Genomic DNA, 17,775 nt, shown 5'->3' with positions numbered 1-17,775 from the left:
TGGTCTCTCACTTTTTTCATCATGCCCAAAACCTGTAACTAGATTAATACAGTTCTAGAGAAAAGGCAGCCATGTTCAGATCTAACTTGGATATTTGTCGTTAACTACAAAAGGCATTTTAGTTGAAGTTTTCCTTATGCTTGATATCACTATTTGCTATAGCTCAGCCTAGCAGACATTCTCTTACTTTTCCAAGATAAGTGTTGTTATTCATATAAGACATAGATTCAGAACCAGTGATGTGTGTGACTTTGTGGAGCTGTGTGGCTAATATTAACAATTTAAAGACTAATATAATGTATTGATGTTTATAAATAAAATGGTCATTGGGTAAATGATAGTAAGAATTTAAAGAGATAAGGTCAGTGGCATAACTATCGGGGATGTCCCCTGGCCCACACCACCTTGGGCCTGTCGGTGCCACCGATTTAATGGGAATTTAAGGAAGTTATTAATTAAAGTCTGAAAAAAACTTTGTGTTTTTTTTACTACAAAATCCCAATATTTAGTGGAAATAAAACTAAAAAATGTTTTTCTAATTCCCCACAATTCAGCTTGGAAGAACTGTATTAAACTTTTGTGAAAAAAACCTCAATTTACAGTATATGCAAAATGTAGCCGGACGGATTGTCAATACGCAGCGTAATTACGTCACTAGCAGACAATGTAGCAAATATGTACTGTATATGTGCATTCCATTGCTTTGCAATTACAACTGCAATAACATTTACAAATAACTCTAAACCCATTGATAACCGTTGCATGTTTACATTATGCAGTTTTCAATTGGAATACTCCTTTAATAAAAAAAATCTGAAAACCTTTAAGGTCATACAGTATATTCCTGGATGAATAAATGAATAAATAAAATAAATAATAAAGAATGAAAAATCCATTGTGAAATTAAGTTTCCTGTTTTTTTTTAAAGTTAAGGTCTGGATCTCAACTATTTTTAAAACCAAAAATCATTTTAAAATAAATTGTTTTTCTGTCTATTACTCTGGATGAAACGGCCAAATACTAGCTACTAAAAAGAAACCCTACCTCTATAATATATATGTATGTAGGGGATCAGAGGAAATCTTTCTCCTGTTTTTCTGTCTGTGACATCAACCAGCCCAGTTACAGGCTGGAGAGCCATCCGGTTGGCTGGGCGCCCCAGTGCATCCTTGGGAGAGAGGGTGTGCCTGACTTTGGAGCCTTTTGTACAGGGTCTATGACAGAGTTTAAAAGGGGTTGTGTGGTGAAAGATCCAGCCAGAACCAAGTCTTGTGAAACTGTCCAAGCTGTTGGATCTGTGGAAAAACAGAAAGAACCCATACTGTTCCCTGCCAAGCTGCTAGAGTCTCAAAAGGTGCCACTGGTGAGATTTATCCTGCTGCAGAGCTGCATGTAATCTTCAGTGTGACTGCCTCTGAGAGCACCCCCGGTGAGTGAGCCACCCAACGGAGGATACTAGCAGGATACAAGTGTGGGGCCCCAACTTGAAGACAGGTCTTGTGCATTTACCTGCTACTTCATACCTCCCAACTGTCCCTTTTTTGACAGCTCAACCCGAGTCCCTCATTTGTACTGGAAAGTCCCTCTTTTCTCTACACTGAACAGCCAGAAAAAGAAACAAAGTTTCTCACTTAATTGGCTTTTTGCAGAGAGCCCAGAACAGCTAACAGGTGCAAATAAGATACTTTGTAACAATTTGGAGACACAAAAACACAGTTTGGATAAGGAGAAATATTTTCAAACTTTCATAACCTGCCAAATTTTGTAAAACAAACATGGTAATTAGGGGATGTGGCCACAGAAAGGGGTGTGGTCAAAGAAATTGCATAAAGAATACAAAGAATACGTGCAGGAAAAAAAATTTTGTCCCTCTTTTTACTTCCAAAATGTTGGGAGGTATGCTACTTGGGAGCAGCTGCTAAGTTTCAAAGGGAGAGGTACTTTTGGGAAAAGTAGTGCTACCTGGGGTATAAGAGCTCTGGGGAAGGGACATTATATATGAATTGAATTGTGTGGTTATTAACCCCTTCCAGAGGATTGGGACTTTTATAATAAAAAGTACTGTGAGAAGCAGTAAGGTACCTAATAGTGAGTTAGGTAGTGTCCCATGTGTCCGCAGTGCAGGAGTGCATTGTGAATTAGATTGCCCAAGTTCACTATTGTGTTTATATAAAGTTTATATCTGTTTCATTTGAAAACTGTGTGTTTATTTGTCCTAGTGTAAGTTCCCTGAGCTGTTCTCCTCAGTGTTCCCTAGGTGGAGGCACTGTGCTGTAAATGCCAGTTCCCAGTACTTTTCATAAGCAAAAGGGACTCAGGGCCCCTGGACTGCCACGGGTTAATTGCAATTTAAAGAGACAGTGACCAAATTAGGGTTAAATACACCCACACACCCACATTTTCTATATTTACAGTATCAGGGCCATCTACTGTATACTGGAATATACAGAAAATCTGACTAGCCAACCCACCTTTTTCTTTGCTCTTTCGCAAGCAACTATATCACCCTTTATTTGCAGATATCTGCAGCCGTCAGCTCCTCTTAACCAGGGTTTATTTTAGGGGTAGAAGATTGCATATGTGCTTGTGGCATTATATACTGTGTATAGAACTGAAACAAAGCTCAAAAATCATATTTACAGAAGTTAATATGACATGAACTTAGAGATATAAAATGGTAAATTACATGGTACATCCAAGGTTTAGTGGTTGAATGCTTACCAAGGAGGGGCATCTGGGTAGGAAACATTGAGCTCCAGGTAGGAACCAAATCCAAATGTTGGGGTTAAGTCCCCAGGGCAGGCAGATCTCAAGTCTCCAATAGATGCCACATAGGAAATTCCATCTGGGGAAATAATTGAAAGAAAATGTCAGGTAAGATACAACTCAGTTAAGGAAAAGGTACATAGGATTCTTCACACAGTGACACCGGACCAAGCTGTGCTTAACCTAAGCCTTCTGCATTTCTGAAGAACCTGTGACTTGTATGCTAAGCCTGTTCTGTATACTGCCCAACTTATATATACTGTAAGATAGATGTAGTCACCTTGTGCAGAGATTCCCAACATATAAAACAAAAGTCCAAAGCCTAAATAAGGGGGCACCAGATGATTCTTCTACTTAAAGGGGTGGTTCACCTTCAGGTCAACTTTTAGTATGTTATATAATGGCCAATTCTAAGCAACTTCTCAATTGGTCTTCATTTTTTCTTTGTTATAGTTTTTGAATATTTGCCTTCTTTTTCTGACTCTTTCCAGCTTTCAAATGGGGGTCACTAAACCCCATCTGAAAAAAGAAATGCTCTGTAAGGCTACACACTTATTGTTATTACTACTTTTTATTACTCAGCTTTCGATTCACACTTTCAGCTATTCATATTCCAGTCTCTCATTCAAATCAATGCATGGTTGCTAGGGTAATTGGGACCCTAGCAACCAGACTACTGAAATTGCAAACTGGAGAGCAGCTGAATTAAAAGTAAAAAAAACACAAATAATAAAAATTAAAACCAATTGCAAATTATCTCAGAATATCACTCTCTACAACAAACTAAAAGCTGTCTTAAAGTTGATCAACCCCTTTAAGGGAGGTTTAGATAATCCCCAGAATAATGCAATATGGAGGGGTATAGTAAATAAGGGGGACATGATCTGAATAAAAATTCCGGAGATGATTTGGTGCTTGGGGTCCCTGCCCTGTCTGCATTTTCTAATTCAGTACCACTTCTAATTTTCTTAGCTTTTGTTATATACAGTATACAGTATGCTTCAGTCGTAAACATAAACCTGTGCTAAAGATAATCGCCTACATTTTTAGAAACGTTCATCGGCAGTTTTAATTCAAACAGGATATCTACTCCATTTCTATATTAGGTAATTTCAAAGTATCAGTGTTGCTATTGATTTATGTCAGCTTTTTGGACCATATCTGATTTTATGTGGGCAAACATGTTATCTGCATTTAGTGGCATTGGCTTGTAATTACTCAACTTGAATCTAATGCTTAGGTTAGCCTCACAATATGCTGCTGTCTTCCTGATAGAAGTCTTGTACTCTGAGGAGGTTATTTACTAAACTCAGAATGCAAAAATCCTCTTTAAAAAAATCACAAATTTTTCGGAATTTACTAAACCGAGGATGGAAAAGTCTGAATCAGAAAATCCGGCATCTCAGACCTGCTGGGTTTCGTGCAATACCCCGAAGTTTTCTGAGTTTTTGGGCAAAAAAGCATAAGAAATCAGAAAAATCTGAAAAAATCTGATTTTTTTCCAGCAAAGCAAATTTTCTGGAAAATTTTATAATACATAAGCGTAAAAAACCTGAACGGATTTGTAGCAGAAAATGTTGAGATGAAAATCAGACTTTGATAAATAACCCCCTAAGGGTACTCCACTCTTAGTACTGTATTTTAGGAACTATTAGCTCTAGAGTTATTGAACATCTGAAATGTCTGTTTGTATCAATGTGGAAACCCTTCCTCCAATCCTACACGGACGGACACACCTTAGAGAGAAAGTCATGTATAATGCAAGCTCTAATGGGAGCTGAAAAGAGAAGCAGAGGGAATGAGGGGTAACCAGCAAGTGTGTAAGGAAACGTGAGTTCTAAAAGCCCCATATCCAAACATATGAATAAAGACTAGAAAAGGGTGTAATGGCTGTTACAGCTGCTTCAGAATAATGCAGAACAGTTGCTAGAAAAATCAAATTGCTCTAGAATGTATATAACGTTTAGAATATACGAGATAATGGAGATATTGCAACACACGGTTGATGTGCAGCTTTAAAATAGCCTTTTCATATTAAACCATTCTCTATTGTATAGGTGAATTCAGCTTGGACAGATCAATTTGTTTCTGTACAATCAGGTACTTAACTAATGTAGCTGTGTTAAAAAGATATACTGTAGATTGTGTTTTTAATAATTACCATAACTGGGTTCCGCCTCAAGGTGCCAGTCTCTTACGCCTCCATCTTTTCTCAGACTTCCGATAATGATGGTGACGCAGGACAGAAATAGAACCAGGCCTATCACTATCCCAGCCACGACCAAAGGAGAAACCAATAAACTGGTATCATTGTTGCTCCTGACATAACCAAGATACTCAGGAAAGGCACTATGGTTTGAGTGAACTTCTGTTGGAAGAATGAGTAAAGCATTACCACAATGAACTTCAGAAAAGGGACACTAGTAGGCTCATTTGCACAAAAAAAACATTTTTTTCCCCGTATTGGTTCTAGACATAAGGAATAATGCACCACTGCTGTAAAACACTAGGATAATAGAAAAAACTGTTTTTTTAATTAAAGAAGTTAATTGAAATATGCTAATATCTTACAGTTGACTGTACATAATTTTTTTTATAATATATATATATATTTGTTTGAATCACAAGCATCTCCTGTGCTAGCTATTCAATATATTTGCAGATTTAGAGGATTCATCACCAAAACTGGATTTAACAAAATTTTCCTATAGCATCTACATTTGTTAAAAAAACAAAAATAATTTCTCATGGGAACTAGAAATGTTTTGGTTATCTGCAACGCTCCACATTGATAGGTAATAGTCTCATGGCAAATGGCAACAGCCCAAACATCAGTCTTGGCAATCAAGGAATATCCTAGACTCACTTCCCTGAATGTGTCTAAAGGGATATAAACAAAAAAAATTAATTGCTGTAAACTTACTGAGGCTGCTTCTCTAATCACTTTTGCAATTCACATTTTTTTTCTGTTTTTAGCTGTTTCTGAGATATTTGCATGTTGTAATACTGGGCCTTTGGCTCAACTGAGATTCAGCAACCATAGGGCTAATTGCAGGAACCGCATAGAAAGTACTGTACATAGAATAGGGTTGCTGACACTCTGGGCATTCAAAAAGCTGCGGAGCAGAAAGCCAACATAGCAGTCTAAAACTGCTAATATCTGAGAAAGCATTTAGGTTAAACAATCAGAAGCCCTTACAAATTAATGTACATTGCAAAAGTGCTCAGGGGACCAGTTAAGTAAGTTTAAACCAATTTATTTTTGGGGGATTTTATTTTCTTTCCAATAGTTTATATTTCCATTTTTAATTCACACAAAATAAATGACAGAAAAGAACATAGGTAATATAATGCTTATCTGAAGTATACAAAAAAAAGGAGAGAAAGAAAGAACGAAGAGGGGGATTTTACTTTAATGTTGAAAGTGTAGTATAAGATTTATTAATGACCAATACCTCACAGTATCATTTACAAACAGAGTATTACGCTGTACTGTAATTTAAGCAAACATTTTTATTCTAGCCCATGTGATTGGCTAGTTAATTTTAAAGGGCAATAGCTAAGTGTTATTATCTCCTGTCTCTCTTTTACTAACTGCTGATGTGTAAAACATTCTTGTTCCTCCCCGAAACCACAAATGAAAGGTTTGATACTATGGTGGCATAGTTAATACCCCTAGTAATGCATATCCAATGTTTATTCTAAACTGATATAATCTCTGCGTAGAATTCATGGTGCCACCACCAACAAACAGAAATAAACAATATGAATTACATAGCTCACTATGCAGAAGTGAAAGTTGAAACCACAGGGGCCCAGCTGCACAATTGGAGAAAGAAAAACAAGATTGTGGAACTTGTGGCTAAACTCTAGTTACAGTTCACTAGCCACAGCTGGCAGACTGTATTTTCTTTTTTTGGCTTGTAAAATCTGGGAGCCTATAAAGTTAACTCCAGACAGTATTTACAGTAGTTAAATGGATTCTGTTGTGATTTTTATGGTGTCGTTTTTATTTCTAAATGACACTGTTTACACTGCAAATAATTCACTCTACCATATAAAAATTTAATTCCTGAACCAACAAGTATATTTTCTTGTAGTTGTAATATTGGTGTGTAGGCACCTATCAAAGGTCATTTTGTCTGGTCATGTGCTTTCAGAAAGAGCCAGTGATGCACTATGGAACTGCTTTCTGACAGACTATTGTTTTCCTACTCAATGTAATTGAAGGAGGCTCAGTGGGATATGGATTTTTACTATTGAGTGCTGTTCTTTTATTTACCAGGAAGCTACAATCTGGTTACCTTCCCATTGTTCTGTTGTTAGGCTGCTGGGTGGGAGGGTGAAATCACTCCAACTTGCAGTGCAGCAGTAAAGAGTGACTGAAGTTTATCAGAGCACAAGTCACATGCCTGGGGGAACCTGGGAAACTGACAATATGTCTAGCCCCATGTCAGATTTCAAAATTAAATATGAAAAAATCCATTTGCTGAAAACAGATTTTAGTGCAGATGTCTGCTGGAGCAGCACTATTAACTGAGGCGTTTTGAAAATAGCATGTTTTCCCATCACAGTATCCCTTTAAGGAGTTTAATGAAACTTGTTGGATAACCTGTTATCCTGAAAGCAAAGAACTATGGAAAGGCCCTCTCCCATAGACTTTATCTTAATAATCCACAATCCATTTTTTTATCCATTTTTATAATAATCCACATTTTTGAAAATTATTTCCTTTTTAGCTGTAATAATAAAATAGTGTCTTGTATTTACAGTAGTTAAGGAACTTAATTAGATAACTCGTTATCCTGAACTATGGAAAGGTCGTCTTCCATAGACCATTTCCATTTTTTAAATAAGATATAATTAATCCTTATTAGAAACAAAACCAGCCTTTTGGGATTATTATTTTCTAGTAGACTTAAAGGAATTGTTCAGTGTAAAAATAAAAACTGGGTAAATAGATAGGCTGTGCAAAATAAAAAATGTTTCTAGTATAGTTAGTTAGCCAAAAATGTAATGTATAAAGGCTGGAGTGATTTGATGTATAACATGTCAGTCACAACACTACTTTTCATATCTCTTGGTTTACACTGACTGGTTACCCTGGTTACCAGGCAGTAACCAATCAGAGACTTGAGGGGGGGCCACATGGGTCATATCTGTTGCTTTTGAATCTGAGCTGAATGCTGAGGGTCAATTACAAACTCACTGAACAGAAATGTACCATGTGGCCCCCCCTTCAAGTCGCTGACTAACTCAGAGTTATAGAGCTGAAAAGCAGGAAGTTGGATTCTGGCTGTTTTATTAGACATCTGTTCACTCCAGACTTTATATATTACATTATTGGCTAACTAACTATATTAGAAACATTTTTTATTTTGCACAGCCTATCTATTTACACAGTTTTTATTTTCACACTGAACTATTCCTTTAAGGTATGAAGATACAAATTACGGGTTGGACTGGGGAAAGTGGGACATTGGGGAAACAACCCAATGGGCCCCAGTAGGGATGTCGCGGACTGTTCGCCCGCGAACTAATTCGCGTGAACATCGGCCGTTCGCGTCCGCCGAATGTTCGCGAACGTCGCGCGACGTTCGCCAATTTGGGTTCGCCTTAGCTGGCGCTTATTTTTGCCCTCTCACCCCAGACCAGCAGATACATGGCAGCCAATCAGGAAGCTCTCCCTCCTGGACCACCCCCACACCCCCTGGACCACTCCCCTTCCATATATAAACTGAAGCCCTGCAGCGTTTTTTCATTCTGCCTGTGTGTGCTTGGAAGAGCTAGTGTAGGGAGAGAGCTGTTTAGTGATTTGAGGGACAGTTGATAGTAACTTTGCTGGCTAGCAATCTACTTGATACTGCTCTGTATTGTAGGGACAGAACTCTGCAGGGATTTGAGGGACAGTGAGTTTAGGTTAGTTAGCTTTGCTGACTAGTAATCTACCTTCTACTGCAGTGCTCTGTATGTAGCTGCTGTGGGCACTGCTTCTGATCTCATCTGCTGACTGCTGTAATAACCCAATAGTCCTTGTAAGGACTGCTTTTATTTTCTTTTTTGTTTTTTTACTTTGCTACTATAAGAGCCCAGTGCTATTAGTCTAGCTGTGTTGGGGAGTGGGACTGGTGTGCTGCTCCTCCTAGTAGTTCACCACCACCAGCACCAACCAGAGTCAAAATTGTTACAAAGTATCTTATTGCACCTGTTAGCTGTTCTGAGCTCTCTGCCAAAAGCCAATTAAGTTAGAAACTGTTTTTTTTCTGGCTGTTCAGTGCAGAGAAAAGAGGGACTTTCCAGTACAAAAGAGGGACAGGGGGTTGAGTGGTCAAAAGAGGGACAGTTGGGAGGTATGCAAGTGCCACCTAGCTGTGTGAGCTTTTTCACATTCTGTCTAAATAACAATAATAATTCCGTGTCCGTAAACATCACCTGAGTGATGTTTTTACAGCAGCAATAATATATTCGGTATCCACTACTGTATACGTTGCCCTTGCAGGCATTGTTAGCCCAGTCTTTAACCAAGTGCCACCTAGCTGTGTGAGCTTTTTCACATTCCGTGTCCAGAAACATCACCTGAGTGACGTAGTGTGATTTCTGCCCTTTACAGCACAAAACGCAGCGCTGTGTCAACAATGTATTTTTCAGATACATTTTTGCCCTTGATCCCCCTCTGGCATGCCACTGTCCAGGTCGTTGCACCCTTTAAACAACTTTAAAAACATTTTTCTGGCCAGAAATGTCTTTTCTAGCTTTTAAAATTCGCCTTCCCATTGAAGTCTATGGGGTTTGCGACGTTCGCGACCGTTCGCATTTTTGGACGCAAGTTCGCAAATATGTTCGCGAACATTTTTTCCGCCGTTCGCTACATCCCTAGGCCCAAGCACTTCTGTCCAAGGTCTTACTGCACTCTGCTCCTTACTCTGTATAAACACATACCTCCCAACTGTCCCTTTTTCGGAGGGACAGTCCCTCTTTTGACAGCTCAACCTGCAGTCCCTCATTTGTACTGGAAAGTCCCTATTTTCTCTGCACTGAACAGCCAGAAAAAGAAACAAAGTTTTCTAACTTAATTGGCTTTTAGCACAGAGCACAGAACAGCTAACAGGTGCAAATAAGATACTTTGTAACAATTTTGAGACACAAATAAACAGTTTAGAGAAGGAGAATTATTTTCAAACTTTCATAACCTGCCATATTTTGTAAAATAAATATGGTAATTCTGTGTAGTCACAGAAAGGGGCGTGGTCAAAAATCACTGCACTACATGCAAAAAAATTATTTGTCCCTCTTTTTACTTCCAAAATGTTGGGAGGTATGTAAACAGGGTCAGATTGGGCTAGCAGAAGGAAACACGCAAAAAACCCAATGGGCCCTGACCCTCGCGAACACTACTGGCCCAGACCTGTTCCCTGGCTGGAGACCCTGGGTGCAGAACTCCCCAAATGGTCCCAATTGTGGCCACATAAAGAATAAGATACATGTGGGGGTAAGTTATAGTTGTGGTGGAGGGCCTGGGGAGGCGGAGGAGGAATGTGGCTGGGGCAGGGGCCCATGGAGTGTGTGCTGCCCCAAACCCCCCAGTCCAACAATACGTATAAAAAGATCTTATGCAAGGTGCTCTGTCAGCTCTGTTCAAGCCTGTATCCACTGCTGCTCCCTAATTTGTATGTCTGAATGATTCTAAAGTTAGTAGACATGTAGGGGCCAGAAGTGGGATGCCCACAGTGGACTGCACCTGTTTTTTAAATTTGCCTTCTACTTGGCAAATGATCCATATTATAGTTTATTATTGTCTTTTTTTACATTTATTTTAAACCCATTAACTGTAGCTGTTGTATAGCTTTCTCTATAAAGGAACCAGTGATACATAAATGGTGTTGTCTATCCTAGTGTATGGAGAATGCCTGAGCTAATGACCACAATATGTCAATTCTTCAATGTAAAGAAATTTCAGTCTAGGGAAGGAATGTTCTTTGTATGCAAAGGCTACATCCTTATTATCTGTCCACTGAAATAAATGAACACTAAGACAAAGTTCTCATTATGCTTTGTCTATAACCCAATCTTTATTAAAGTGGAACTCTAAAATAACTAGTTTGTGCTGCATATGGAAAACATTTGGATTAAGAAATCTTAGCAGAATATCTTCGCACTTCCTCAGTTTTGCTGAATGACCTTGCAGAGATCACACTGGGCTAGAAATAATTCTGCAGCCACTGAAATGTTTAATTGCTCCCTGAAGCATTCTGATAACCAGATTGCCATTTTCTTCTTTTAATTGTTTCATGTGCTTTTTAAGTGGAAAGTTACGATAGTATCTGCTTCAAGAAGAAAAATCTTGTGGTTTGTTCAGTCTACAGGTCTGATGCTGCTAATATGGAAGGCAGGAAAGAACACTGGCAAATTCATTTCGGCTAAAGCCTTGGTCTACACGATTAATTTTTAAATTCCGTATTTTTACAAGCTGTTTCCTTTGTAGAGAATGTGCTTGCAATTATTTTTCTTGTAAAGCTATTTATTTTCATCATAAAGTCCGTTTGGACATTACAAGTCATACATAAAACAAATCCTTACAATTGTATTTTTTTGCCAGCTGCTGAGAGTTTCAATTAATTAATTCCATTATAAAATTACCTTACTAATTACAAGCAAAAAATAGCTTTTCTTGTTTGATATACCCCAAGGATGTTATTGGCATCTGCTTAGTGTTACTGTCTAAGACTGACTGGGAATTAGCACATTATGCTCCAAAAATAAGTTTGAATATGAAAAGGATGTTAAGTGAATCTTAGAGAATGGTTGAAGGAGGGGGCTGCTATTACAAGATGGTGCAAGTGAGCTGTGAACACTTGCTGCTATAAATGTGTGTTCTACTGAGGTCAGATGTGACGTCAAATGTGGAATCTCAAACTTTGGGCTGGTGAGAGTTTATGACAGGGCTGCTTTTTAACCAGAACTAAAGAACCTAAAAGAAATGTAGAATCCAATTGTCATACCAAATGGTAACACTTGGGGGCAGATGTATCAAGGGTCGAATATCGAGGGTTAATTAACGCTCGATATTCGACTGCCAAATTAAAATCCTTCGACTTTGAATATCGAAGTCGAAGGATTTTGCGCAATTCCTTCGATCGAACGATCGAAGGAATAATCGTTCGATTAAATCCTTCGAATCGAACGATTTGAAGGATTTTAATCCATCAATCGAAGGATTATTCTTCGATCAGAAAAACCTTGGAAAGCCTATGGGGACCTTGGCCTCGGTAGGTTTTAGGTGGCGAACGAGGGGGTCGAAGAAATTTTTAAAGAGACGATAGTTCGATTATCGAATGGTCGAATATTCGAAAGATTCTTAGTTCAAATCGTTCGATTCAAAGTCGAAGGTCGTAGTCGAAGGTCGAAGTAGCCAATTCGATGGTTGAAGTAGCCAAAAAAACATTCGAAAATTTAATTTTTTGCCCTCTATTTTCCTCTATTCCTTCACTCGAGCTTAGTGAATGGGCCCCCTAGACACTGCTGTCATGTCAGTATTAGTCCTGCAGATTCATAAAGATAGACACAAACATATACAAACAGGAATAATAACTGTTCATTAAAGGGGACCTGTCACCCTAAGAAATAATTCCAAATTCTTTTCTATCATGTTAGTTGAGCAAAATGAAGTTTACTCACACTATATTTATTATTTAAATTTTGTTTCCTTCAGTCTTGGAATTCACAATCATAGTTAGCAGGCAGGTGCTATTTTGTGACAAGGCAAGTTGTTTATCCCCCGAAACTCTTATGTATGTGCCAAAATTGGGGACCTAAAGCCAATGTGTATGGTACCCTACACAATTATAAATTATGAGGAGGGAGGGGGAATGTAAGGAATGCAGTGACATCTAGGAAGTATGGAAAGAAGGGATGCACAGAATCCAGGATTTGGTTCGGGTTTCGGCCAGGATTCGGCCGAATCCTTGTGCCTAGCCGAACCAAATCTGAATCCTAATTTGCATATGTAAATTAGGGACGGGTAGGGAAATCATGTGACTTTTCATCACAAAAGAAGAATTTTTTTCCACTTTTTCCTTTCCTGCACCTAATTTGCATATGGATTTGGTTCGGTATTTGGCCGAATCTTTCACCAAGGATTCGGGGATTCAGCTGAATCCAAAATAGTGATTCGGTGCATCCCTAATGGAAAGTGAATGGAAGGGACTGCCCCAAATTTGGGTTGCATGTTTAATTTGCAAAGGACTTTCATTATACAGCTTTTTAAGTGTTGGTTACAGGTCCACTTTAAAACATACAGGCATAGATATTCACTATTGTTATTCGAAGCCCTCTCCCAGTCCCCTAGGCTTCCACCTTTAGGCTGTACTGCATGCAGAGCTGCCATACTGGGCTTGGAGGCAATAAAAAGAGCTGGACATATTTTTTACTTTGCTGTTCCAGCCAATTACATGTTAACACCGCTCTTTAGCCCACTGGGACTCCTGCTTGTAAAGTATATTATAAACCAACAAGGCAGCATCATTGCTGCAGATTCTTGAATGCCAATGCTGTATGTTCAGTGTCAAACTGGCATGTGTAGGCCCACTGGGCCTGCCACCACAAGGGCCCACTATTGATGGCTGAATCTGACCTGTTTTGCGATAATACTCAAAATGGTGAAAATTTGCCAAAATGCCTAGAAGTCTATAGGCATCACATTTGTTTTGTCACGTAGTGAGGCATGCCAAACTTTCTTTTGTTGTGTTACAATTTTTTTCACTCATTGGAGTCTATGGGCATAATTTTTGAAAAATTTCGCTCATCACTACCCCAGACATGGAGGTCCCGGCTCTAGTACGAATCCTTCCAGGAAACATCCCCTCCCAACCGTGTATCTGTCAGGATCAGCCGGGATTCGAGTTCTGAGGTGGGCACTTACCAACTGAGCCACTGGAGGTTCTCACTGCTGCTCCTGACCAGTCCTTCTACTCATGTTCTCATTGTGTTCTTTCTGACTACTCCTTTGTCTCCGCCCACCTCATTAGTTCTATGTGTTCCCCATCCCTTAATCAAGACCCTTTATAAAAGTGTCCCTGTCCATTGTTCCTTGCTTGGTCATTGTGCTTCATAGCCGAGATCTTGCAGATTCCTTCTGTCTCTGGCTTGTATATTTCTTTATATTTTCAATGTGCACCTGTTTAGTTAATTTGTCTCATTAAATCTTTAAAGGTGGCCATAGACGCACCAATAATATCGTACAAAAAAATATTTGTATGATATTCGTGCATGTATCATGGGAGACAACCGATATCGGCAGAATACTTGTCGATCGTGATGGCTGGAAAATTTTGATCGGGCGCCTTTGAAGGCACCTGAACATCGGCCATTGTTAGTGGTGAATTGCCAGATACTGGTAGAATTATATTGTTTCTACCTGTATATCTGACAAATCAGCTCTACACGTGTGTATTGAAACGAACAATATTTCTTGGAAAGATCTTTTCCAGCAAAGAACGTAATAATAATGTCTATGGCCGCCGACTCAGTTCTGACATTTATGGGTATATACCCCGGGTTTCCCAATATACAGGCTCCCATCCGATTGTTTTACTTCTGTGTCTAATCATTACAGTACCCCCGAGTCAAGCCAAGTACTTCCTCTCGCTTGCAGGGGCCTTCTGAGGCTGCCTCAGTCTAATCTCACTGCAGGGCAAGCAGTGGGTCTGGGTTGTGGGGTCCGCAAGGGCTGACGTTTTTTCCTGGTGCCTCAGTGTCCCAGTCCAATGCTGTGTATGTTTCCAGTTTCAAGGATTTAAAAGGATACTGTCATGGGAACACAAATTATTTTCAAAATAGTTAATAGTGCTGCTCCAGCAGACTTCTGCACTGGAATCCATTTTTCAAAAGAGCAAACACATTTTTTTATATTCAATTTTGAAATCTGATATGGGGCTAGACATTTTGTCAGTTTCCCAGCTGCCCCCAGCCATGTGACTTGTGCCTGCACTTTAGGATGGAACTACTTTCTGGCAGGGTGTTATTTCTCCTACTTAATGTAACTGAATCAGTCTCAGTGGGACTTGGCTTTTACTATTGAGTGTTGTTCTTAGATCTACCAGGGAGCTGTTATCTTGTGTTAGGGAGCTGCTATCTGGTTACCTTCCCATTGTTCTTTTGTTAGGCTGCTGGAGGGGAAAGGGAGGGGTGATATCACTCCAACTTGCAGTACAGTAGTAAAGAGTGACTGAAGTTTATCAGCACACAAGTCACATGACTGGGGGCAGCTGGGAAACTGACAATATGTCTAGCCCCATATCAGATTTCAAAATTGACTATAAAAAAAATCTGTTTGCTCTTTTGGAAAATGGATTTCAATGCAGAATTCTGCTGGAGCAGCACTATTAACTGATGTGTTTTGAAAAAAACACGTTTTCTCATGACAGTATCCCTTTACGGTTTTCACAAACCACCCTTTACTGGCCATATCTGTGGCAGGCAAAGAGTTATTAAAGGGACACCATACCCCAAAAGCCTTCTACCATGTTGTTCTTTAGTACGGGCATCAATAATGTTATCATGGTATCTCTATTTAAATGTTATATGCATGTTCATGCAATTGTTATGCTTGGGGTATTCCATTACTTTCCCCCCTCCCTGTTCAGACACTCATCTGTACCTTAGAATACCCTTTCTAAAATTGCTCTCTAAAAAGGTTGCCCTGATGAACACTTTGGTAGAGGAATGCCTTAAAGGGACAATAACAGCTTTAACAGCCCCACTTTACCAATACAATCTTATTCCCTCTTTATGAACTAAATATACAAGTGATTTATTTACATACCCATTCCACAATCCTTTTCTACACAATTAACAGCCCCAATTAGAAATGTGATATTTTATAACATATGTAAGCAAGAACAGTCTGTTGCCTTATGCTTCCTTTGAAGCCTCTTCACAATCTGGGTTTGATTAGATGTTATTTGACTCTGGCTACATACTATGAATTAAGCCTTATGCTACAAAATGAAAACTGTAACTTATAAATGATAGGTTTATTTTAGCTTTAATAACTTTTAGGCTTTAGAAAAATAAATGTTTAATTTGACATGTTTACAAAAGGGACAGCAAAGATTTCTCCCATCTAGATTCAGAAAGGATAAAATACTTACTGCTAAACTGCCAAATCCAACATAACAAAATCTGGCTTTTGATAATGCGGGTATATGTAGCTCTTTATAAACTTCTTTTTCAGTAGAACTCATTTACGAACAAAAATTTGCACCAGATCCATAGCAACCAAGGCATCAAACTGTATTAGACTGTTGCTATTGGTTACTGCATGGGTCAAATGTGCACCTCTACATTTATTCTTTGGAACAATACAGTTGATCTTACTTGTGCACGTCAGTTTGATGGACATGTAAACTGGGTGTGATTCCTGGCAAGGGCAGTTCATTCAAGTAACAGTTAAGTCCTCCTTTTTAGAAGGGTTATTCTCTCTTCTAGCCAGACCTGAAAATAAATGAGAAGTATTACAGTACATTTAAGACAAAACACTGTATATTTACATATATTTTTATATATGTTGGATAATCTATAACTGAAATGGCAATACAATAAAGATCCATAAGATATTACTTTAGGGTAATGTTTTGTTGGACCAAAAGGTTATTTGAATTTTAATGCAAGTAGATGCAGGAGCTGATTGGGTTTATAGTCACCATAATATAATAATATAAGTCTAATATATAATTCTCTGTAATATATTGTGAAAATTATTCTGCATAGGCAACTATGACCATATAAAATATTTCTAAATATATGTGGGGGTTGTCATGCCACTCTCTCTAATAGTGTAAAATGTAATATGTCAATGACTCCATAGACAGAGGATGTTGCCATGGGATTATGTAATAAAAATTCAACATTTCTGTAGGTCTAATCACTTATAGTAACAAAGCTGTAGGTAACTTCTCTAGTCACTTGCTTAAAAGCAGACATTTTATTTGTTGCTATGGGTTACTTTATGCATTTTATTACATAGGATAATATTGCTCCTCTAATTCCACCTCTTATAAAAAAAATGTTCCTTGTGTCTGTTTGTAGATTTTTATTAATATGCATTTACAAAGCACCAACATATTCCCCAGCCCTGTAGGATCAAATTTAGTTCAGAGCCATTTTCAAAGAATATCCATCAAGCCAGAACTAAAAACATCCTTTCCATTTAATATGGCTGAAAGCTTACAAACTACTTATTTTTATCAAATCTAATAACATTTAAGAGTAAAACATGCACAGACTCACATTGATGGGCTCACCTATGACCCCCCCCATGTCATGTGTTTAGGGTACTTGGACAACCACCATGAATTGTATGTGCTGTGCTTTGGCAGTCACACAGTCAGCCACCTCATGAGGCCTTTTCCATCTGTGGTTTTCCTCAGCTGATTCATTTAATTAGAATAGGCACATAACCTTATATTTATTCATGTATAATCGTATCTATTTCCTTGCCCACCTGACAACACTGTCTAGGGCCTTCTGCATTGATCAGATGTAATGATCTGAACATCTTTAAATTTTTTGGTGTTATATTGAAATACTATATCACAGTTCTAAAGATGTACATATCTGGCAACAACAGTATAATAAAACCATATTAATGTGAGTAAAGAACTCAGGTAGAGAACCTATTGTGAACTGTTGCAAATCTATTTTCACTTCCTGATGTCCCAGACCTTGAGTAGGATGGAATGTAAATACCTGGCCCTCTGCAATGAATGCAGCACTATCATCATTGGCACTGGCACTGATATATTCATGAACGGAGTGCCAATGGGCACCTGGTGCTAAGGACCCTATAACAAGAGTACATGGCTGACTTATGATTGTGAGTACCACAGATTTTTATGTTGGTGAAAGGTACAGAGTGGAGCCAGGCCTTGGCTGCCAGCGCTAAGGGGTGCAAATTTGTACCCCTTAATGCTCTAGCACTTTGTTCCAGGGCCTTTGGAACAGCTCTTCCTG

The 17,775-nt window shown here is 38.6% G+C and overlaps 1 protein-coding gene across 2 annotated transcripts in view; it reads right to left on the bottom strand.

The window, feature by feature from the left end:
- LOC108715395 (protein BEAN1) overlaps nt 1-17,775 on the bottom strand; it is a 32,954-nt gene that overhangs the window by 13,032 nt on the left and 2,147 nt on the right. Inside the window, exons 2-4 of one of the 2 annotated variants that reach the window (XM_041561136.1) lie at nt 16,141-16,257; nt 4,928-5,131; nt 2,722-2,845 (exon numbers count right to left, since the gene is read on the bottom strand). In XM_041561136.1, coding sequence (XP_041417070.1) covers nt 2,722-2,845; nt 4,928-5,131; nt 16,141-16,201 — 389 coding nt within the window. In that variant the 5' untranslated portion in view covers nt 16,202-16,257. Of the gene's footprint in view, nt 1-2,721; nt 2,846-4,927; nt 5,135-16,140; nt 16,258-17,775 lie in introns of both variants that reach the window. The other variant, XM_018260482.2, reaches the window with a different exon arrangement.

The sequence above is a fragment of the Xenopus laevis genome, chromosome 4S, assembly GCF_017654675.1.
Source record: "Xenopus laevis strain J_2021 chromosome 4S, Xenopus_laevis_v10.1, whole genome shotgun sequence".
NCBI classification, from domain to species: Eukaryota; Metazoa; Chordata; class Amphibia; order Anura; family Pipidae; genus Xenopus; species Xenopus laevis.
This window is presented reverse-complemented; position numbering and strand designations above follow the sequence as displayed.